Source organism: Xiphophorus hellerii, chromosome 7, assembly GCF_003331165.1.
Source record: "Xiphophorus hellerii strain 12219 chromosome 7, Xiphophorus_hellerii-4.1, whole genome shotgun sequence".
In the NCBI taxonomy this organism is placed as follows: domain Eukaryota; kingdom Metazoa; phylum Chordata; class Actinopteri; order Cyprinodontiformes; family Poeciliidae; genus Xiphophorus; species Xiphophorus hellerii.
In genome coordinates, this window is record NC_045678.1 from 14,598,964 (window position 1) to 14,623,356 (window position 24,393).

The 24,393-nt window shown below is 37.1% G+C and overlaps 2 protein-coding genes across 2 annotated transcripts in view; one reads left to right on the forward strand and one right to left on the reverse strand.

Annotated features, from left to right (window-relative positions):
* Window positions 1-24,393, forward strand: part of gja5a (gap junction protein, alpha 5a) — a 47,675-nt gene that overhangs the window by 9,673 nt on the left and 13,609 nt on the right. The window contains exon 3 of the mRNA XM_032567982.1: window positions 7,445-7,575. The gene's annotated coding sequence lies outside the window, so the exon portion shown is untranslated. The remainder of the gene's footprint in view (window positions 1-7,444; window positions 7,576-24,393) is intronic.
* On the reverse strand, window positions 5,964-8,691 carry gja8a (gap junction protein alpha 8 paralog a). The gene has a single exon (XM_032567978.1). It carries the CDS (start codon window positions 8,455-8,457, stop codon window positions 7,186-7,188), a length of 1,272 nt encoding a protein of 423 aa, XP_032423869.1. The 5' UTR covers window positions 8,458-8,691; the 3' UTR covers window positions 5,964-7,185.

A 24,393-nucleotide genomic window follows, 5' to 3' on the forward strand; every position in this document is an offset into this window, starting at 1 on the left:
GTTTCCCACTAACAACATTGGACCATGACTTCCTATTATTTTCCATGAAATCTTTTATGACCGCAGTGCGTTAGCAATGTTTGCAGAGGTCCAGATAAGGGGCAGGTAACTGAGGACAAATTTTGACCATTGAGTAGTCATTTGATGACAAACCCCCAGGAATGATTGGCAGGTGGATGTCAGTTGTCTTCTTGGCTGTAAGTGTAATTTGGTGGTCTTTCTTCCTGTCACCTGAATGTTGCAAAAGGTGTACTTCATGACTCTATGTTAAGACTACGCTGTTTTTTGTTTGCTTGTTTTGGTTTTGGTTTTCACAATTTATGATGTAATCTATTGTTAAGACAATGTTGTTTTGTGTATTTGGTTTCCTCTTTCAGCTTTCTCTCAGCCTTATCTAGTTTTTCCCAGTCTGTTATCAGCTACTGTCTGTTGAAACAGGTGCTGTGCTGAGAGCAGCTGTTTGAGAGACAGTGTCCCCAAGGCTATCTCAGAACAGGATACCCACCACCTGTCTACACTCAAATATAAAAGGTGTTTGCTTCATTTTCCCACCCATAAAGAATCATGGTTAATGCATATGCCTATTGCAGTTACTGTAAACAAATAGTAACTTGAGTAACATGAGATCGGCATATGCCGATCTTTGACATGAAGCTCGCTTACTAACAATAAAACTTCAGACTGCATTGTGAAGTGAGGTTGCCAGGCCAGGAGACACTCTCTTCTGGTATCCAAAAAATATGCATTTTAGACATATGGCCCCATTATAAATCAGGTCTTAGACCTTTCCTGCATTTTCTATTGTAAATTTTGTGTTTTTGCTACAGAGTAAAGGTTTTCTTCTTACAGATCTCCCTTGAAAGTTGACATCCTTTTTCTAATTATCCAGGAATGGACTCATAACAGTAGCAATTAGCGTGTTGAGATCTGCTCCTTTGATCTCAGCATGATGTGTGTGTGGGCGTGTGCAGGGGTGTGTGTGCACCAGATGTCTGATTTTTGCCATGTCAAGTGGAATTTAATGTGTGTTGTTCCTCAGCAGTAATTACTTTGTTTTCTTTACTGCACACAGAAAATTTTAAAAAGTTTTAAAAACTTTAAAAAGTTTATCACTGTCAAATTATGTTAAAATGTGTTTGTCCAAACAAGTCAAAGAAAGACGTATGGTGTCCTGATTTTTCACAGGACTGTAAATTATCACAAGGTATGCAAACATCAGGATGGTTACTTGGTGACTAATGGCCCAGGTAATGGGATTGTTATGGAAAAAGCCCAGGACAGTTATTTAAGTCCCAGTTCATCAAAAGTTTAGATTTTGAACTTAACTTTTGACATCTGCAGTGTTTTTACTGTAAAAACACAGCAAATTTATTATTATTAGCAGTAATCAGGAATAATGTCAATGCCACAGTTCTCAAATCTCTGGTACAAGTAAGGTGGTGGTCCTTTGTGGTTGTAGTTATTCCTTACCTTTGCTGTGTCACTGTATCTCTTAGATTGGAAGTTAGATCTAGGAATAGTATTTAACCATATTACATTTGAAAACCAGCAGGACGTGGTCATGGATAAAGATTAGGGAGCAGGCTAACTGCTATTGGTAATACAAGTTAGCAACTGCATTTGTAACCTTATCTGGATTGGGGGGATTGGGAGTGGCGCTTGAAGAATACCAGGAGCTCATACCAGAAACCAGCACTCTGTAGGGTGCCAAAACAGAAGTCTTGACTGTTTTATGAGTGCAACACAAGGGAAATGTGTGTTTACAGCAACCGCAACAGACTGATCCCAGCTGTGCTTGTGATGCTTTTCTTTGTATTTCTTTGTACTTTTCTTACTCGTGCAACCAGTAAACTGCTGAAACTGTACAACTGCTTAGCCAAACTGCTTAACCAGTTTGGCTAAGCAGTTTCTTTAGCAAACTGCTTAGCCAAAGAAAACCTTCAGAGTACTGCTGACTCAACTTCCAACTCAAAATTTGATCTTCATTTCCCCTCAGATTTGTTAGCTGTAACATCTCAAGCGTATCTTTCAAAGTGACAGAATAAGAAAAATAATGAAATCAACCTAAACACAGACATATTTAATCTAAATTCTGAGCAACTTATCTTCAAGCAGTTCAGCCTGGTGTTTATTTATCAAGCCTGCTTATTAGATTGAAGTTAGATTCTTTGCAAGCTCTAACTTCTTTTGCCTTTGAATAAATAAATTCATTTCAAACTGTGTTGTATTTGTTAAAAAACATACTGTGAACACATATATCTCCAGAATTAACATAAAATTTCAGATTTATGCGACTTATCAAGGTCCTGTTTTTAAAACATGGAGTATTTCTGTAGGAAATGAATTATAACATGGTCTGATTAGCAGGTTTTCCTCCCTTCCCATTGGAAGGCTCACATGCTGTGAACTGGATTGCATGTGGCTACTTCTTCTTATTCAAAATATCACTGCAGAAATATATATTTGGTTGACCTCAACATACAGTCTTTATGGATTTTTTTTTCTCTCCTTTACTGTCTTTCCATTTGAGTTATGGCAAAGAAACAGAAAACATGTTAATGAACTGTGGTTACTGTAATGCAGTGTTTCTCAATTCCGGTCCTCAGGCCCCCCTGCCCTGCATGTTTTAGGTGTTTCCCTTCTGCTACACACCTGGATTGAATCTATGGGTGATCAACAGGTTTCTGCAGCACGTGATGGTCATGCAATCATTTGAATCAGCTGTTCTGGAATAGAGGCACATCTAAAACATGCAGAGCAGGGCGGCCTGAGGACTGGAATTGAGAAGCACTGCTGTAATGGAAAATGACCTAAAATAGCAGTGACAGTAGTAGTAGTAGCGATAATACACTGGCGTCAGTGTGGCAGTCAGCCAGGGGCGCATAAAGGGGGGGAAAGTTATGACAATTTCAAGGGCCCCTGACTGACAGGGGGCCCTCCGCAATTTTTTATTTATTTATTTTTTTCATAGAAATAAAAAAAAGGGGCCCTGTCAATTACAAAATTAATCATATTGTGTTTTCTAAGATAGTTTTTACAGTAAAAATCAAATGTTGCCTCTCCCAGACCAAAAACCAGACGTCCATATTTGCACTAAACCCCCCTGGATCTGCATGGAATGGTTTGTTCCCTCTTGGAGCACTTGACGGTGTTCAGCAGCAGTCAGTAGAAAACAAGAACGATTATTATGCTGCTAAGAAAAATAATAAAGTCAGGTTTCCAAAAAAAATAGAGAAATAGAGAAAGAAAAAGACAAGAGTGTCAATTGATAACCCAGCTTTTCTCCAAGAGAGGTGGGCAGACTGTATGAGATTATCAACCATTTAGCTCAGACTACTGTTTGCCTCCATTTCATTTGCATTCTATGAACGAAGGGAAAAAATTACCCAACATATTCATATATTTAACTTGTACCTGTATCTTTTACCATTTAACAACAGATGAGTCAGTCAGCAGCTCTAACCCACGTCCCTCCTGGCCTGTCCTCTCCTGAGTGAAATTAAAGCTGCAGTATGTAAGTTTTATAAAAATATTTTCTTTACATATTTCTTAAAATTGTCATTATGTTGTGACAGTATGGTATAGAAATAACCTGTGAATTTTTTTAAAATCTGCCTTCTCCCAGTACTATCTAGAAACAACTAATCAGAGGCAGGAGAGTTTTAGTGCTGTCAATCACAATTTCATGTGGCTGCTCCCTCCCTCCCCTTGCTCTGTGCTACGCTGTAGCTAGCAATAACGATAAGTTGTTTCTCCACCATTAGAACATTTAGCAGTGAGTGAATGTAGTTGATTGACAGCACTAAGACCCTCCTCCTGGTTCTGATTGGTTGTTTTTGGTCAGAACGTTGCATTACTTTAGCCAGTAATAGTAGTTCAGGGAGCAGGTGGAGGAGATAGATCTTTTCACAAATTATCTGTCTCATGACAAAGTATCACGGCATGGTGCCAGCTTTAACAAATATGGAGATATGTTTTGTCTATAGAAATGGAAAAATTATGGCAATTAAAATCCACTCAAAGTGACCATGAGGAAGAATATTTCTGTGTATGTCAGATAACAAGGTCTCTGGAGGCCTGTTGGATGACTGGTGCTTTAGCTGCAAAACACTGCCCCCTAGTGGTGATAATATTCCTTGCAGTTTTTCTAATCAAGGTTGTGCTTTTTGGTCTGGTTGCTTTTAAGCCTGATTATAATGGCAGTAAACAAGTCTTAATATAAATTTATTCACTTTACATACATTACTTCATATAATAATATTTCCCTCTTGCTTCTGTTTCTTCTATATGTACAGTTAAGACCAATTTTTTTTTCTGCATTTCACAAATAAACACGTTCCCCCCTGCCTCATAAAAGACAAAACGTAAAAATTTATTTAGGCCTGTTAGGATCGCCAAAGTTCTTAAAATTTTCAAAAGAAGAAAGAATTTTTTTAGATGAATCTATATATTTTTTACTTTCTACAAATTTAGAAGTGTACGTACGCTTCCTTTGTATTTGATGGATAGACTTGCCTTTAAATTGTTTGGTTTGGGTCAAACATTTGGGATACCATCACTTCTCACAATAGTTTACTGGAGCTTTCTCCAAACAGAACTGGTGTAGCATGTCTGCAAACACCTTTGAAGTTCTCCAAGTAATTTTTTGTGGGATTGGGTTCAGAACTTTGTTACATATGATACACTTTGTAAACAGTGTACCAGTCCAGACCTCCCATTCTTTGTGTCCTGTCACACACTGACAGAACATGTCTCCAGAATTTAAAGTTCTTGCTTCTGAGTGTATTTACAAACTGTCATGTGGCTTTTGTCATCTTGCCTTTGGAGTAATGACTTCTTCCTCTCTGAGTGCCTGAGAGGCGTTTAAGCCAATGTGAGCAGACTGCTTCCACTTTAGCAGCTTTACAAAAACTTTGCTTTGTTTTCTGGAGTCGATATCTTTATTTTGCACAGAATATGTTCATTCTGGGACACGGAGAAAAAAACAGAACAATTTCGGACCTTCTGTCATATCCGTCCGTCATTATTACAGAAAAATGCACATTGTTACCATGTGACTTAGTGTGTTTGTGCAGAACAACTCATGACCACGTGGGACTTTTTATTGTATTTATTCACATGTCAAAAGAATCTATCATCAGAGAAGACTACAAGTTAGTAAAAATTATGTTTCCCCCAAATATTAATCATTGTGTCTTCTTACAAACATATAGGTAATGCAACAGTTTCAAAGTACAAAAAAAACATACGTTACCAGCCATATTAATGTAAAAAAGACCCAGTGTCATCCTTGGAGTGTAACAGTGTTGAGCACTTTTAACTGGTTTCGGCATTGAATCATAAAGATGTGCAGATAATAGTGAGCAGGAGGAGGGTAGGGTGTACCTGGGGGACAACAGTTGCCTTTCTATGTGAGAAGTACTTGTTCTTATCCCAGTCTTGACAGTATCAACACTATGAGTTCTGCAAATACGGCCAAAATCTGCTTAATGAATACATTATTTGTGTTGATGTAACAGGTGACTCAGAGTGAAAGACCTGTTAATGTCTAAAAAAAAAAAAAAAAATAGGAAAGAAAAACATCAACTTCACAGAAGACTCAAAAAAAATACATCCACTTTCTACAATTTTACAATTGGGAATGCACATTTACAGATAAGACACCCATAGTGGTATAGCGTGAAAAATCCCCCCGGAGAATTTAAAGATTTGTGGTAAATCTGGGGCCAAAACTTGTGTTCACTCTGTTTTAAAGCCCTTATTTATTATTAGCAAAAATAATTAAGTTGAAAAGTTTGCTCCTCAAAATTTCAATTTGTATTAGCTTTATTAGGTTTCTGACAATAAATGAGTATTATCTTATAAAACTTCATTTCTTCCAGCCATTCTATTATCTGAAATCAGCTGCTTTAAAAGTGTTGTATTTAATTTATCTTGCTGTAAGTAGAGTAGCACACTAATCCTCTGAAACTTCATGCATTTTGTAGTTTGTCCTTGTTGTGTAATGATAAATACTAATGTGTAAATGAAACTGAGTCAAAGGTTTGATTTCCTGGGTCAAGGATGCCTGTTTTCATTGATGAGTGTGGTTTCTTTTATTGTGGTGCCCCCAACAATAGTTTGTGCTGATGCTGCATGATCTTTATCGCCCGGACGCCTATTTGTACAGCACGCAGAGAGGATTTGGCTTGAGGTCACTACTATAGTCCTCTCTCTGATTGGGCAAAATGAGCCCTGCTGTCTTGCATGGACAGCTGATATCACAGTACACAGGTTTTCCTTTTCTGAACGGCTACAGAACATAAGCAGGTCTAAAATAAAAGATGCAAATCACATTGAAAAAGACATCCAACATGTGGTAATTTTTCTCTTTTTTTTCTGACTATCTATGCTCTAGCTTTTACCACCTAGTATATGAGCACAAAAAGGAGAGAAATGCTCTGAAACTGATGCAAATCCCTCTTCTCTTGAAAGAATCTTGTATAAATGGATCCATAGATGAGGTGTTACGAGGGTTAAAGGCCTTGCAGAGTTGAAATCTCTGAATGTGCAAAAGAAGTACGGCCCTCTGAACCTAAATCAAACTTTTTTTGTCTTTAAATATCTGTGTATCTGCTAACCTTAGCAGATGTTGTGTGTTTCTATGCAGTAGGTTTCTCAGCAACAGCAGTGTGGCTGCCTTTACACTTTGCCGCTGTCTAAATAGAAAAGTCATCGTCCATCTACAGCAAAAGCATTGACTTGCAGACAATCTAGTAGTCTTTCCCTATCAACTCAAGCCTTGTAAACAAGTACCTATTTCTCCATCATAAATAGCTATAACTCTTTCAATAGAAAAGATGTCTAAAAACTGAAAATGATTTTCATCAAGTAAAAACATTTCCCCATTTTTCTTTTTAAATAAGTACACACTTAGTAAAAAAGTCTCCTCTTTAAACCCTAGTTTTATATTCCATTTTACCTCAAACACTCTGACTTTTTTGTTTATTTTATTATATTTTATTTTATTGAGGGTGCTTTCTGCAGAATTCCACCCTTAAAGGTTTTTCTCTATCCCTGTCGATTTTTCTTTTTCATCCATTTTTGGGCCTGCCTGTGTAAAAGTATGCACTGCTTTGAGTTAGTGGTGTATGCTCTCCCTGATGTTGAATGTGTGAAGGCATGCGTGTGCTTTGTCTCACAGGTTCATACGGTGAGATCATCTGATCTGGCCCTGCTGCTTGCTTTGCTCAGTCGACTCAATGGTCTGGTGTCTTCTATCGTATCCGTCGCCTCCACCTCTGCCTCAGCAGGAGTTTCCATCTCCTCGTTTTCTCCTTCCTCTACCTCCGCATCCTCATCTAGACCTTCCTCTATTCTCTCTGCTTCCACCTCTGGTGGTGGCACCTCCTCAACCTCTTCTTCATGTAACGTCACTTCCCCTGTCCCCGTTGTTTGACTGTAGGAAGGCAGAGTCTCATCGTACACCTTAGAGATGTCCTCCATGGGCAGTACCTCCTCCACCTTCTCCTCCAGTGTGTGGAAGGGTGGAGTCCCTCTGCCAGCCTCCATGCCGACCTCAGCCAGAGGGTAGAGGTGAGTTACAGGTGGAACCTTTTCCTCCTCTAGCAACTTGTAGCCTTTTGCTCTTTGCAAAACGGGAACAGCCAGTGGGGACAGACCTTTTCCTTGTGATGGCAGAGGCGGGGCTGTGCCCTCGCCTTGGGCTGGAGCTGGAGCTGGCTTACGGAAGACAAAGCGGATTTTCTTCAGACCCAAGTGGCTGATCTCCACAAAGTTGAGGAAGAGCGAGACACAGGCCACAGCCAACATGAAGATGATGAAGACAGTCTTCTCCGTTGGGCGAGACACAAAGCAGTCCACCGTGTTGGGGCAGGGCCATCTGCTGCATTTGTACAGTGGCAGGATGCGGAAGCCATAAAGAAAGTACTGCCCTACCACAAAACCCACTTCAAATAGTGTCTTGAAGATAATGTGGCAAATGTAGGTCCTCAGCAGGGTGCCCTCCAGGCGAAACTTCTTACTGCCTTTGGTGCTGGTCTCCTTAGTTGTGCGGACACTTCCCTGGTCAGGTGCCAGAGGCAGACGCTCCTCGCTCAGTTCCTGTTGCCGGCTAAGCTCTGCCTCCTCTCGCTCCTTACGTTTCTCCTCCATGTGGACATGGTGCACAGCGTGGCCGACGTACACCAGAGACGGCGTGGACACAAAGATGATCTGGAGCACCCACAGGCGTATGTGGGAGATGGGAAAGGCCTCGTCGTAGCACACGTTCTCGCATCCAGGCTGTTGTGTGTTGCAAACATAGTCGGACTGCTCGTCGCCCCACACGAACTCTGCCGCCGTGCCCAGTATGAGGATACGGAAGATGAACAGCACTGTGAGCCACACCCGGCCGATCACCGTGGAGTGCTCGTTGACTTCCTCTAAAATGTTACCCAGAAAGCTCCAGTCACCCATGGTCGGTCCGTAGCACTGCGGAATGAAGGGTGGGGTAGGAATGGACACAGAGGGTGCATTCACACGGGGAGGATGGGGTAGGGAGGATCCATAGTGGGAGTGGGAAAGAGAGGGCCAAAGGTAAGCAATGCATTAGAGGACAAATCCAACTATGAAATTCTTGTTCATCAAACATTAGCTGCTAGTAATGGCATGCATTTCAGTTTAAAAACTTAACATACTGAAACTTCACAAAAGTCTTAACGGCCAACTGAGAACTTTCAGTTCCTATTATAAATAATGACAAACAATATCAATGAAATAAATTGATTTGAAGTCAATCTGAAGTTCTTACAAAGTCTCTCTGTAGGCCATTAAATTTTACTAAAATGAAGACATGAATATGCATTGCCGTCAATAGCTCTCAAAGGCAACATTCTAGTAGAAGCAATGGTAGATTTAGAGATCAGTAGGTAACATAAAGTCCCCTACTAAAGAATAAAAGGCAATCAAATTGGCAACTTGCCACAGCTGCGGCTCCGGCAAAGTTGAGTCCTGTCCCGTTCTCTTGGCACCCGGCAGGGGAGAGTGAACTTTTTTCTGCCCTCTTTCCCACCTAAAGCCCTGTCCTTGTCGCCCCACTGAGCAGATGTAAATGAATCCGCTCTGATGGTTGGTTTTTAGTTTGCCGCAATATTTAAGCTTGGAGCCAGACGGCCTTTATTTTCCGGGCGACGTGTGGGTGACGCAAAAAACAATAGGATCAACAAAGCCAGTGCAGGGATGTATGGAAGCAGGCCTCAAGCTCCCGCACCAACATGGACACTGTCGGGGCACAGAGTCCACAGCAGCTCAGTCACACTGCTACTTTCTTAACCGTCCGATGTTCTGTGTATGGAAACATGGACACAGTAGACATAATTTCAAATGGTGCCTCCAGCAATAGAGCCAACATCAGCTCAGGCAAGGATGAAGGAGAACTTTGTGAATGTGCATCAAGTCCTTTAGACACCCCATAACACAAAACATTAGTCTGGATTAATGCAGTGTTGTGAAAATGTCAGAATACAGGAGTATCTGGCATTTTATATATACTTGTTACTTTTTGTGAATGAATGACCTCTGAACAGAATTTCAGATATGCTTTTTGGCATATCTCTATGTAACCTGTAACACGCAATTTTATTTTGTTTTTCTCCCCTCCAGGGGGTTTTTGTGGGCTTTAGTGTCCCTTATATGAAAGTAGGCTGACAGGAAAGGGGGAAGGAAAGGTGGGAAGACATGCAACAAATGTCGGCAGGTCCAGGAATCGAACCCGCGACAGCCGCGTCGAGGACTCGAGGCCTCCAAACGTGGGTCGCTCTATCCCCTACGCCACCACAGCATGCCCAACACACAATTTTTAATTATTAATAGAAACAAAATTACATAAAATGCTGCAGTAAGCTTGAAGATCAATAGACATTTTTATGCTATTTATTGTATTTTGATCAATAAATAGGTACGAATTGTAACATAAATGTTTCATTCTAAGCTAATTTAAGCAGAATAATCAAACTTTCCAACTGAATGGTGAATCTCAGAGACCGTTTTTTTGTATTTGTGTAAATTTATTAATTTTCTTTTTAGTATTTTAGTCAGTTGCACATTTTGTTGGTGTAATGTATGATGTTTATATTGAAAAAATGTTCTATTTCATTGTTAGCAGCTTGTTTCTAAGATTGAGTGTTGGAAATAAAAGAATGTGAATCACAGTGACACACCACATTGACATGCTTCCTTGAGGGAATAGAAAAAACTTTCCCTGCTCAGAAGGCAGAAATAGTCACCAGGAATGTTTGTTCCCAGAGCTTTATGGATGCTTGAACACAAGAACACTGAACCCAAAGTTATTTAAAGTTTTGCAAGAAGGAAGTAAAAACAAAATATATAGCATTGCTATAGATTTAGCAATGCTAAATCTCTCTCTCTCTCCCTCTCTCTCTCTCTCTCTCTCTCTCTCTCTATATATATATATATATATATATATATATATACAGTAAACAAAGATAGCATTTTAATATACATTACACATTGCCAATGGCTGACATTTTAATATGCAGTATGGAATATATGAGAATATATTATAAATTTTTATTTTTATAATTGTTTGTTTTATTTAATATTGATTACTCCTTTTATATATATCCAGAAATATAATTTAGAATAAACTGAAGTATTAATTAAGTGCTTGACAGTTTTCAATTTATCCTTCATTAGTTTTTTTAAAGTTCTCTTGTTTCCACCCACAATAAAAAATTGTGTTTTATATTCATAATAATAATAATAATAATGATAATAATAATAAAACAATAAGGACATTTTACAAAATGGAATCAAATGAAATGAACCATGAAACATGCACATCTGTTTAGTGATTTGATTTTTTTTAGAAATAATTTTTATTCATTTATTTATTTATTTTAATCCACACCACAAAATGTTTGTTTGAACAAATCTCAAGTTTTATGTTACTGAAACACAGGAAAACCGAGACTCAAGCCTGTTACCAGCTTCTCAAAAAAGTAAAAAGTAAAAAACTTTTGCTATTGGACTTTCTAATGGTCGCGAGAAATTGCTGAATAACATCATCACTCTTCTACATGTAATTGTAAAGATAAGTTTTTTTTTTGAGAAACATCAATATGTTTTCTTCTGTCAATGCTCTTTTTGTATTTCCTACTTGCTCCTTTAAGTTCTAAGATAAAGAGTTGTTTTTTTTTTTTTTTGAATTGTAAATGTACTTATTTTTCTCAAATTGTAGTTTGGTTTACTTCAGTTCAGCTCAGTTTTTAACCTCATGATTCATTCAGCATCACAAAACAAGTGTGTTAAATACAATTACATATGTTCAAACCACTGTGCACTGTATTGAATTACAGTGGTTTACATTATTTACATTTCAACTCTTTGAACTTTGTGTTCTCTTTGTAGTTAAGCTTTTTCCCACAATGGAAATCCAGAACCATGCCTTCATATATTTATGCTTACAAGATCATATCCTCACATTACAAAATGTGGCAAAACAAAAGTCCTGATTAGTATGAAATCCCGTCAGTAAAACAGCAGCATTTTTATCTGTGCAAAATGTTCACACATTTTATTAAATCCCAAGGTTCATTTAAACAAAGCCAGTGTTTTTCAGTAATGTAAACTGTTGCAAACCTGCACTCATGCCAAATCACTGGTGCACCAATTTAAAGGAATCAACAGAACAATTGTTTGGCAGTGAGAGGCATTTAGAGATTATTTATATTTAAACAGTTCATTCCTTTTGCTCAACCAAACATGGAGGTTTCACAAGAACTTTATCGTTGCTGAAACATAAAACATTCAGTAATAGAGTTGCTATTTGCAAATAGCCTGTTTGCTGTTTAATCTTTTTCTATGTATTTCTATGCCCAGCTTTTAAATCAGATGGTTTAAAAATGCATTTGGTGTCATCAGCTCTCACTCCACATGCTATAACATCAAATGTCACAGCTGTTTAAGGAATGGATGATTAAATATTTTCTTCACTTTGCTCATCGTTCATTTAACTTTCACTGAAATTCAAGCCATGCTGACCTCAATCTGTGGTGGTATCACTGGTGTGCTGAAATTCAGAGTCCATCTCTCAATGTCTACTTTTAGATCTCTTACTTGGTGGCACACTAATGTTTTAAACTTAGCTTTTCAAAATGTATCTCCTAATGCAAAAATAAGAACCTTCTTGTTACAATAAATGTTGTTTTACCCCTACTGGATACATGAAAGCAGTCATTACATATCCGGGAGAAATTACATTTTCTTATATAAAGATTTCCTCTACCAAAAGCTCAAATGTTCACTCCCCTGAAGGCCTGGCATGGTGCATGGGCTCAAAGGCATGTTCAGGGTGTATCCACATAGCTGGGGGACCAGGGGAGTCCCTTTAAAGAGCAGTGTGTTGGTATAGTGGATGCTTGCATGCTAAGCCCCACACTGGCCCAGTGAATGGCGCTGGGATTTCACACAAAGACATGATGTCATGATGCAGGGCGCGGGCTCTATTGAGCACATGCATTGAGGCGTGAGGCCAGATTAGACCTTCGCAGAGTACCAACTGGGCCTAATCAGGATGCTAACACGCTAACAAACATATAGTGTGGTGATCCGCCTATGGCGCAGTGGTGCCACGTGATGCTGCCTGAAGGGCCTTTGAGAGTCTGGAAGTAACTTAAATCTTGTTTCTGTACTGAGCTTATCAATATGACGCAGTTTAGGACATTTTTCTGATCTAACAATATGCATTATGTGCCAACATACGTTGGCAGCAGCTCGGTTTGATTTGGCCTTCTTGTTACCTCTCACACAATGAACATCTCCCACCACTCCCTGAGGAAAAACACTTTCTTAACCATTCTTACTTGGGCTCAAAAAATATTTTCCTTAAATTCTAACAAGATTGGGAAAAGTCATTCTTTTCATGCCATTTACCTATATCACCCTCGGACAACAATGTAGTTTTTCATTGGGCCTTTGTGTTTCTGGTTGACCTCAGAACTGAATCATAAGTGGCACAGCTAGACTGGCCTGTCATCACTCCAAGGCCCTTAGAAAAACAGCTGAAATCTTAGTCTGACTAATGTACTGAAGGAAAGTCAGGCTGGTACTGCATTTCCACTAATGCAATACAAGTTCAGTAATGTCACTAAAATGAGAGAGATTCCCAAAGTTAAAAAGATTTTATTTCCTCTCAACTGAAGGCACTGCGTAAGAAAACTTCTCTACTCTTGAGTTGCTGATAGTTGCTTTTGAAAACACAAATCTGCATATCTGTATGCTCAGACTTACTGTTTATGAGCATTAGCATATTAACCACAAACAAGGCACCTCATATAGGCAAGATAAGTAGAGGAACTCATTTAATTTGAACTTTTTCTTGTACTTACTTATGTTATAGGTCCAGGTCAGTTCAAATATTCCTCTATTTGTATAGACGGTTACCTTGTTTTAGAAGAAATAAATGATTTGTAGATTTTTTAAAATGTCAGTTTTGTAAACAAGGTTGTATTTTGAGAACGAAAGGTTTGTGTATCATTTGTATCGTACTTCCACATCAACACTAATTTCATTTCATGTAATTTTTTTTAAATGCATATGTTGGTCACTTTAGTAGGTATGAAGATTATAAATGGTCAGTTTGAAAAGTAAATCCAATTTTTAAGCAACAAAAGATACTTTCCAAGAAAAACACGTTATATCTTGTATTACCTCTCTTTGTTAGTCATATGAACTTCTCTCACTAATCGTCTGGTTTCTGGACTCGCAGACAGAGAAGAAGCATTCACTGCAGTTTTACAGAGATGGTATCAGCGATGACCCGTAGAGATACAACATGACCTGGGGGGCAGCGCTGCATCCCATGACATGGCAGAACAATAAGACCTGAATGGCGTAAGGCTTAGGGCTCGAGACAGGTTCTTGTTTCCAAACACTTGTTTGTTCAGTGTGCAAATAAACATACATTTATATTTGAGTTAGTGGGTGTGAGTTTCACCATTTCTCTTTGTGTTGTGGTGACCCTCTAACTCAGCAACTCAGTTTTTCTCTTTGTGATCTTTTTTTTTCATGAGTCGACTGTCTGAACTCCCGTCTTTTCATTTCAATGGAGGCATTAGACCTCAAGAAACCAATCCCTCTAAACAACTGGAGTTCAATGGATGGTGCCTTTTTATCATCATGGAGGGTAGACCAGTACTCAGCTTTTTTATGTAGAAAATCAAACTACCTTTTGACTTTCTGGCACAGAATATCAACTTTTGGAGGGGGGGTCTCTTAATTTTATGCTCTACCTGCGTCCTTTGGTCGCAAAAAATATACAGTAAAAAAATGTGATAAGAAAAATATATGAGCAAAGAAATTCTCCTAGAAAAATCAACATAGGAACATTCTGAGTCAACATATTTTTTAACATTTTTAATTTTGGTTTTTACCACACACAAAAAAAATATTTATGATAATCCACAATACTCAAATGTTAATTTTAGCAATAAAAATTTCTGACATTAAAAAACACACAAAAAAACCCCCAACTGGGAATAATCCAGCTGTAAATTTGTTTTTACATATATTTTTTTTGTCCACAATTGTTAAAATATGTATTTATACAGGATGTATATAACGTATATGAACTGGTAAATGTACAACATACAGATATAGTTGTTCACTTTGAGGAAACCAAACCTTAAGATTGTATTAAAAAATATGTTTTTAACGGGGCTACCTGACTGTGTGGTCTTGGTTCTTACTTCATTAGTCTAGGAAAAGAGTGAGAAGATCAAGTAGTCTAAAAGATTAACTTTACATCAATCAATCACACTTTTCAAATCATTTTTGTGCAGTGTGCATTTCTCAAGTCGACTGCTTTAAAGCATAAACACATACACTCTCTTATTTCCCCTTCAACATCTGGTCCCAAACCACAGCATTGTTTTTCTGTGGCCTGAGCTCCTGACACCATTGTGTTTGTGAGGTCAGATTTGTTGAATTTGGACCAGGCCGCTGTCCTTCATGTGCTCAACTGCACACAAAGACAACAGCCTCTCGGGAAAGGGTCATTAAGACCCTGCAAGTGCGTAACTAGGCCTTTCAAACACATTTTACTACAGGAACTGCCAAACAGAAACACAAGTCCTTGTAAAAATGTGGGTATCTGCAGCAATAAAATACGTCATTTGAAAGAAAAAGTGCTGCTCAAAAATTCTACGTTTTTCCTTTGGTAAATATTTTTGCCGGTTATTGTTTGAATGTTTACTGGAGAGTAAAATACAGATTGATTGTTGTCAAGATTACAAGAGGGAGTTGTGTATTTAAATGGTGAGAAGGTTGAGTTGCTTTGACTCACTACCTGAATTTATGCTTAAGGTTTCCCCTCCTATGTCCGGTTATAACACCAGCTCATACCTCCCCCCTGTGTCTGAAAGAGGACTTGCTGACACTGCTGTCTTATACTCTGAATTTGTTTTTTTTTTTTTGTTTTTTTTACTGAGAGATTCTGAGAAAGTTTTTATCTTTTTAAGAATCAAACTACCTCTAGATTTTTCTTGTCCTTCAAAGCACAGTGTGGTGTAAAGTAGATATGAGTATATTATCTGTTTTAAAGTATACCAAGCATTTTGAAAGTCACATTTTTAAAGAGAACAAAAGATTTAAACTACAGTTTATCAATATAATAAACTGATTTAATGTGAAGTCAGAAAGTGACATAAGTTTTATCCACCTGTATCAAACTCTTTAATCACAAAAACATGAACAATGATGTGGAAACTAAAGCATCCCTTATACCTCTAAAGACACATCTATATTCGAAAGTAATAATTGTGGTTATACTGGGGGGGCGGTTAATATAGCAAAATTAGACTGGAAATTAAATGAAATTATGTTATATATTTTTGTTAAAGATTTTTATTTAACTATGCTGATACATTTATTCTTTTTTTGCCTTTTGCAAAAATCATACAACCACTTTCATGTCTTTTTAAGACTCGCAGATGTTCAAATATTCTTGACAGTCAAATAGTTTGCAGTATTGAGATGCTTTTTGTTTCAAGTCCAACAGAAAAAAATCCCCCCTCAAAAACTAAAACATTATGGACAAAGAACAGAGACAAAAACATAATTTAAATTGGTTGTGATTTCCCTTTTTCTCTGGTTTTGAATGTGTGAACGTTCATTAGTTCACCCCATCAAATGTTCACCTCTCAGTTTTGACAATTATGCTGTTATCTATTTAACATTTTTCTCTCTGTGTTGGATTTGTGTTTTCAACCTGCTGAGCATCATAAAAAAAATCTACAATTAAGACATTAATAGACAAGCGCAAATTTGAATAATAGTCAAAAAAAATATTTTTTTTCTATTGTGCATACCTGCAGTAAAACAGTTTTTACCAATAAAGATGAGAACAGTTCTGTTTACAAACACTAACATATAAGTTTGGGAGATCTAATTCTTTAAAATTATTGGTTAGCATCTTGAGCAAAATTAAAGTAATATTATCTAATCTATGGTCACAATATACAGTAATTTTAAAAAAAAGCCCAAAAAGAAGATAGAACTCATACAATATACTAGGGTAATATAAAATAGAAAAATAATATTAATTTTATACCCAAGTTGATATCCTACAGAGCTGCATAGGTTGCTCTAATATCCAAAGTTTTTATGCCAGAGTTTATTGTAATTACTGATAAAATATTAGTGACCTTGTAGGTGCTAAAGTGTCACCAAGGAGTTTTCTCTTGAACTGTTTCCACTTTCCCAGAATTATTTTCCTACACGTTGAGTCATTATAGAGGATTATGCTTTGGACAAACCAGTAGCCAGTTTTTAAATCAGTGGGTCATGAGTCACAAAGCCAGCAGCTCTGTGCACTTTGGCAAGTCCGTCCCTATGAGAAAAAGAGAGACGGTGTGAGAGACGAGGCAGGAATTGTTCTCACCAGTTAAAGAGGAAGTGGAAAGGCAGCTTCCTTTCAGTACGCTGGGAGGGAGAGGAGGGAGAGGAGGGTAAGGAGAGTCGATGCTCACACAATGGAGGACTGGTGGGAGGAGGGTAGACAGGAGGCATTAACAGAGGAAGGATATAAGTGCCATGTGTGACTGGATTTAAAGACCTGAAAGACAGATATTGTAGTTTAGGATGAATGTTTAGGAGTTCACGTGACACAGGACAATCTTAAAAAGCTATATTTTTTTTCTGCAGGTCTTATTAGGAGCATAACTTTCCCACAGCCTGACCACAACCTCTCAGCGATGAGAGATTCCTTGAATGACCCTCACAAGCAAACAGTGACCCAGTCTAATGACAAATATGCCAGATTGCAAGCTATGAAAATGGTGTACATATTGTTATACCATTTTAATAGGTACAACTTTCATTGGAATAAATATTTCTATATTTTCGAATGTTCTATTTCACCTCTCAGTTGAGGAAATTATAAAAACCACTGTCTTCAAAAAATTACACCAACTTAAAACGCAATATGTTCTCAAGATCTTGATTTCTTCTAAAAATGTTTAGATTTCCACATTTTAACATACTAAGCATTTCTAAATTTTCAGACGTCTTAGAGAAGAACATATAATAACAAAAATATACAACATTTTTCTGAAAAACAGCAACAGCAAAAACTTTGGGCAAACAGCAGGACTGAAAAAAGAAAAATATTAGCCCTAAAAGTGCCTTTCAAAAATAACAGATATTTAGTGCATCAGAACAAACAAGAAAAGTTTTTGCCCTTAATTTAACAATCAAAGAGTTTTGAGCAAATAAAACTCTTCATCTATACAAGAACAGTCAGTAACTCCTATTTCTTGCTCTTTACTTAAAGCAGGCTGATCAAATAGCAGCAAGTGTCAATGAAGATTTTAAAAACTCATTTTGACTGCATTTTTAAAATTTTGTTTTAATACCTATTTAAGTACAAGAATATTTTATCCTTTATCCAATAAAATTCTGCAGATTGATCCAAAGACAGACTGAAGGTCCTGTCAACAAGGACTGATCAGAACAAAAACTGAATCAAAAATAGTTAATACTGTGGCACATATCCTTATGTTTCCATTAGTTTCTATTTGTTTAACATCACATATTAATAACATTTGCCTCTGTTTGATTCTGGGCAGGTAAAATAGCTGAGAGTAAAAGAAAAAAAAAACAACAATATGGACAATCTAAGATTCTTACACCTGAAATAAGGTAAAACTGCTGTAGAGGAAAATGTTTGTCAAACTGAGGAAATCTTTACCTGTGTACCCTAAATTTACGATATTGTGTTTAAGATTCAGCAGAAAGTTGCATATTTAAGTTTTAAGAAAAGGAGTCAAATGAGGACAAAAACAATGAATCAAAGTATTTGATGGGTTTCTGATAAGCGCAATGCATCAGGAAAACTGTGGGTGTGCATATCACGGAGGTCAGGAAGCACTGCCTGAAGGCCTGGAGGCCATTTTCAAAGGAGGGTAACACCCTCTGGCTTTATCAGGGGCAGCATGGCTAGACAAAGGATGATTTCATACCCTCAGGTCCGTTCAGTCAACCTGCTGTTGAATACAATCTAATCTACGGATAGGAGTGCCGGTGCACACGGCCAAGCATCCTCTAAAAAACACCCGTAAGTTTCTCACATATATCCACTTAGTTACTTAACACTGAGTCCTCAAACAATAACCAGTGCAGTTAGGAAGTTATAAAACACTGATATAGTAAAGTGTAAAAACTAGACATTGAAAAAGAGGTCGAGATTGAACATTAACTCAGTGATGAGTCAGTAAAAATGTAAAAAATAAAAACAAGGTAATTGTTTTTATTTTTACATGGTTGAAATTTCATTAGTTATTTTCACTACAAGCTGAAAAATTCACATTTCACAGTGATAAAATTTTAGTTGTTTTTTTCCCCCTCTTCAAATCTTAATTTTTACTAAAAGATTGAAAGTAAGATTGTGTTACTGCAAAAAAGAATCCTTTATTCATAGTAGAAGGGTTATGTGATTACATATGAAAACATTTTGTTGAAAAAAGCTTATTCCACTTACTGAACTAAAAATAAATTTAGCCCAGCAGGACTAACAGACATTGCTGATTGTTTGACCTGCCTTTCATCCTTTTCACTTCTGCTGCACAGTTCTTTCATTCACAGCTTGTTTTTAAAACTATATTATGAGCATGAATCCATACATGTAAATGTAAACCATACAGTCAGAACAAAGTCAGTCTGTTCACACTGGCCTGCACACACTCACGCAGCACCCGTCTGTCCTCGTCTCAGTTCCAGGCTGCCCTGGATGAGGGCTCTGGTAGATATCTGTCTTCCTGCATTTGTTAGGCTACTTCACCTCCTACACACTGAGGAGCTTGTGGCACCATGGCATTGGTTGGTGGCATTAAGAATACATGCTTACCCTTAACACTCTCCATATCTTGATAACCTTGTTCTGGGCAGGGTGGAGGAGGAACTGACAAGGTCCACAGCATGAATTCTGTTTGCTTTCATTCAGCTTTCAATAATCTAATGGAAACTTCTGGAATAAAACAAATGTAAGACTCTCTGACACCGTGTATCTGGAGCCAAAAGGCGCCTGTAAGGAAAGCTATTTTCCATCTTCACTGTCACAGTTTAGGTCAAAAACACGAACTAAATTCAGCTGCTGGTGTTGCCATGAATGTCGTAGGTTTCAGATGGTTTCCATGTATGATGCTGCAGTGCATGTGTGTTTATTTAATCCTTCTCTATACATTCAGACTAATCTTATCTAAAGATTCATGTTTTTTATAAGTTTATGAGAGTAAATGTTGCAGTCATTTCATTCTCAGTGCTTTGCAGTTACTGGGTTTAGTAAAAATCACGACTAAGAAGTAATTTTGTAAATGTAAAATTTTGAATATATTTAAATTTTTTGTATTTGGAATATAATACTTGATGCTTTGTGTTTTGATCCCATCCTGAAGTTAATTCTAAACATAAAATGAATCAAATAGCTTTCCAGGATTAGAAATGTATAGCTGAGTATTATCTGTATAATAATGAATATGTATTTTATGATGCTTTGTAATACTACTTAAACAAAAGTATCTATGCAAGAAAGGAGCCCTGAGGAATTCCATGATAAACCCTGCGTCATTAAGCTTTTCTCTTGTTTCTCTGTCACTAGATGCTTGCCACTTGCCACTTTATTTCCATAATATTTTTGAATTTGTTAAACCACAAAATTCAACTTAAAAGTTTACAGGTTTCACTTATAAAATTGACCTATTTCAACACTAAAGTAAGCACTGTTTTGCAGGCTTATATTAATAGTTATACTTGTAAAAATAATTGTTTTTAAATAGTGCATTACAAGGTGAATCCATATTTTTTCCTTTTACTATTAAGACAATTCACTTTTTTCTCAAAATGAACTGGGGAAGCTTTTCACATTGATACTTGTTAAGGAAGGACTTATATAGAGAATATTAAAGCTAAATGTGGTTAAATCTTTTACAATACTCATAATTCCATATTCCTTTGACTGTGTTTCTCACCATTTCCAGGCCTATTCCTAGAGGAACACATTTTCCAGTCAACCCCCTTCCCATTTTGTTTTTCATGTTAAAAAAGCAAAAAAGTAGAAACTTTATTGGAAAAATAATAAAAACAAATTATTTTGTTTATGTTTATGTTCGAGGCTGCCCTGGATGAGGGCTCTGGTAGATATCCGTCTTCCTGCATTTGTTAGGCTACTTCACCTCCACGACTGCACACTGAGGAGGTGTGTAGACCTCCTCCATCAATCTTTACTAATTAGGGAAATAGAAATAAAAGTTGGGATGTAATCCTTTACAAACCATAAAGTTAATGCAAAGAAAGTTGATACTTTTTGTATTGATCGTTTGGAATGAAAGTTTCAATTTTCATACTAATACTATAGAAGTAGAAGTAGTAATATTTTCCCTTTTATACTTTACCTTCTTCAGTGTCACATAACTCAGCAGTACATTTTTCTGTGTAATGTTATGTGCGCTTTTTCTCTCACTTTGGTTTACTGTTGAAGGGATTCTGACTGTGACACAGCAGATGCATCACTTTTTGTTGAACTCTGTAGTAACTAAGCATGAATACTTGCTGTGTTTTTTACATAGTGACTCTAGTCAGAGCTCTGTTGCTAAGCTGTTGTTGTCCTGAGGACGTCATGACTTGCCTGAAATACTGTCTGCCTCAGTGTCTTCTTTATTGACTCTTTGTAATCATTTGCTTGTTATTAAAGGTTTTTTACCTCATACTGAGCAAATAATACTGCAGATTATTAGTAGTTCTTTACTAAGTTTCTTTACACAGGTTAAAGGTAATTTAAAACTCCCCTCAAGATTTAGATGGTTATGCACTTTTAGTTAGATACTTGAAAATAAGTTTGAAGTGTAACTAATATGATATAATGGTGACAACTTTGGTGCTTTTTATTAATTTGCCTTCTCTAGTAAGAGCTGGCACTAAGCTACTGATATATGAACCACCATTAAGAAATCACATTCAGGTTTTTAACTCTTCACTCTTAACTCTTCTGCTGCAGAAAAACTAAAAAACAATGCACTGAGATGATGCAAAGGAACGACAGATTGTGTCACACATCACTGAACGATATTCTACTTCCAAATTCAATTCTGATGATCAGCACAATAGATCAAGCTGAGAAAGATTACATTTATCTGGAGCTAGCAGCAGCTGCTACATCCTTACAAAACCTGATCTATGCCTACAGGGATGTTAGATCCAGAAGAAGTTAATCTTAGAGGGAACCTTGGGGAAAAAATTCTAGAAAGAAGTGAGTTCACATGCAAATTATATACGTTATAAATATTACGCAGCACATGTTTAATAACTGAGTCCAAACTCTTGATCAGAAGACTAAGAGGGTTTTGTCATGAGATCCTTACCACTCTGTTCCTCAGCTATTTTTACCTCACAAAGCATTTCTGTGATTCATGTTTAAAGGCACAGTTGTTGTGTGGGTGAATTTAGACTTTCAGACCCCTGATCAGGCCATGACACTGGCAGCAAGCAACAAAATGAGTCACCCAGAAAGATCATAAATGCTCCAAGTCTTTGATGACTTTATCATCACTAATCTGATCATGTGGAAAAAGACAAAATAATTTAGCTAAAGGTTTCCAAACTGATTTTAAAAGTGATTTTTAAGTTGGTACCTGCTGTAGATATAAATAAACTAAGCCTTTTATGAATGTCTTGGATTGTGAAAGAATCCAAAAAAAAAAACACAGGCATGTAAAGAAAGTGCAAAGCCCTTGACAAGATCATCCACACTATATATAGAAGTTGTTTAAAACTCAGTTTTATTTGTGAAACTTTTATTATGTCTGTGAATGTTACAAAACGGAAGAGTGATTTGCTTTCTTTGGCATGTGTATCTCCTTAAATCAGGTCCAGTTTGTGCTTTTCAGTCAGGAGGAATCCCCAACAGGATCCTCTTGAATTTCCACAAACGCATCCAAGGTTTACAAATCAAAACTGTGCTTTTAATACTGTATTGAGTCAAGGATCATTTTAAATGAGTTTCATAAATCCAAATGAATCATGTTTTTTTTTTTATTTGACCTGATCTGATCAAGATTGCAAAACGAAACAAATTATAAATTTGTTTAATTTATAGTTAAATTAAACTATAAATTAAATTTGTATTTTTTACAAACAAATTTTATTTTGTTTGTATAAAAACAAAATAACATTTTTACAAGAATGTGTTTTAAATGATTTGCGTCTAGTGTAGGACGATGCACTTTGTACAGTCCAGGGCAGTATGAATGCTCTCCACCAGGATTAATGTCAAATTACTTGTTGGCTATTAATGATACATTTAAAAAAATATTTTATGTATTTTACTTTGCTGTAGAATTTGCACAGGAATAAAATTACACATATATGGAGAACTATTTGCACTATCCCCACGTCAAACACTGATGTTGCAAGCTGCAGAGAAACCGCAACATTTTGTGTGCATGACAAAAGATTTCTGGTTTATTTATTTCTGGAGCCATTCAGAAATCCATTCGGAAACTAAAAGTGGGGCAGTAAGAAATGCCCCACCTTTAATTCAAGAGGTGAGCAGAAATGCTGCGGAGCTGTTTTCATGGTAGGTTTCTGCTCTCGTTAGATTCCTACAGTGGCATTGCAGGAAGAGTAAACTACCTGAGTGCAATGAACCAACACCGCCAGCAGCTAAACAGCAGCTCAGCGGGAAGCTATTTCCACCACTTTGAATGGTGTTGTTTAGTTTGAAAGCCTGACTTTCATTCATTCCTCTAAACATACTTTTTGTCGTTATGGTCAAACAGCTCAATCTTTGTCTCCTATGACAATAAGACTTCTTGTCTTGAAGACATTTGTTAATCTGGGCAGCTGGGTGTGTGTATCCTTTGAATCCTTTTTGAGGGAACTCATTTCACACTTCAGTGCCCAGTTTGAGTTTGAAAAAGATGGTGGATTGTTCTTTCAATCTACCATGCAAAAAGAATGATTCACATGATTCATGAAAAGCCCCCAAATAATATGATGTGCATGCTAATAGTGACTGCATGAATGCTGCTGACCAAACCAGTTGTGTTTGGTTTTTAAATGTGGCCACAAAAAAAAAAAAAAAAAACATTTGAGGCTCAGAAAACTACTAAATTTGCCTTTTTTTCAGCTTTCAAATATGAAGCTGTGAAGCAAGTAGAAAGCCAAAGTCATTCCTTACATCAGTTCTTTCTGTGTTCAGTCCAATACATCAGAGACAACTGTGGGGTTTGCTAAATTACCTAAACAAGAGGAGAAGATAAGGATTAATTCACCCAAGTAACAATTGTCAAACCCCCTCTAAATCCAGCGCCAAAGCCATGAACTTTGACCTAGACTGCATGCATGCCCTCACAACAAAATTACATTCATATGAATGAACATCAGCCTTCAGCAAGGAGGAATTAAAGCTAAAAAAAAAAAAATAAAACAATTGAATATTCATTGCGACATCTCTGTGTCAGCAGACTGTGGATACTGATCAGAGGCTGAGATTCACAGTGGTTATGTCAAATAGATAACTATATAAAAAGCAGGACAGATAATGAGGATTAGTGCTTTCACTTAAAGAGTCTTAAGATTTCCCAACTTGAGGCGATGGTTTCAGATCAGGATTTTCCAGGGACGGGCAGATGAACAAAGCAGATATAGTGCTTCCACTAAAATCTCATGACTGACTTTCTCTGCTGCTTGTAACACAAATATCAGTTGCATCACATGGTTTTGCTGTGCTGAAACATGTCTCACTTGTAGAAGAACAACTTCTAAGCGGATGAAGACAAAGCAGAAGTGTAAAACTCAAGGAACACACAGTCACTTGGAGCACTCTGGACATTTACTCCGAGG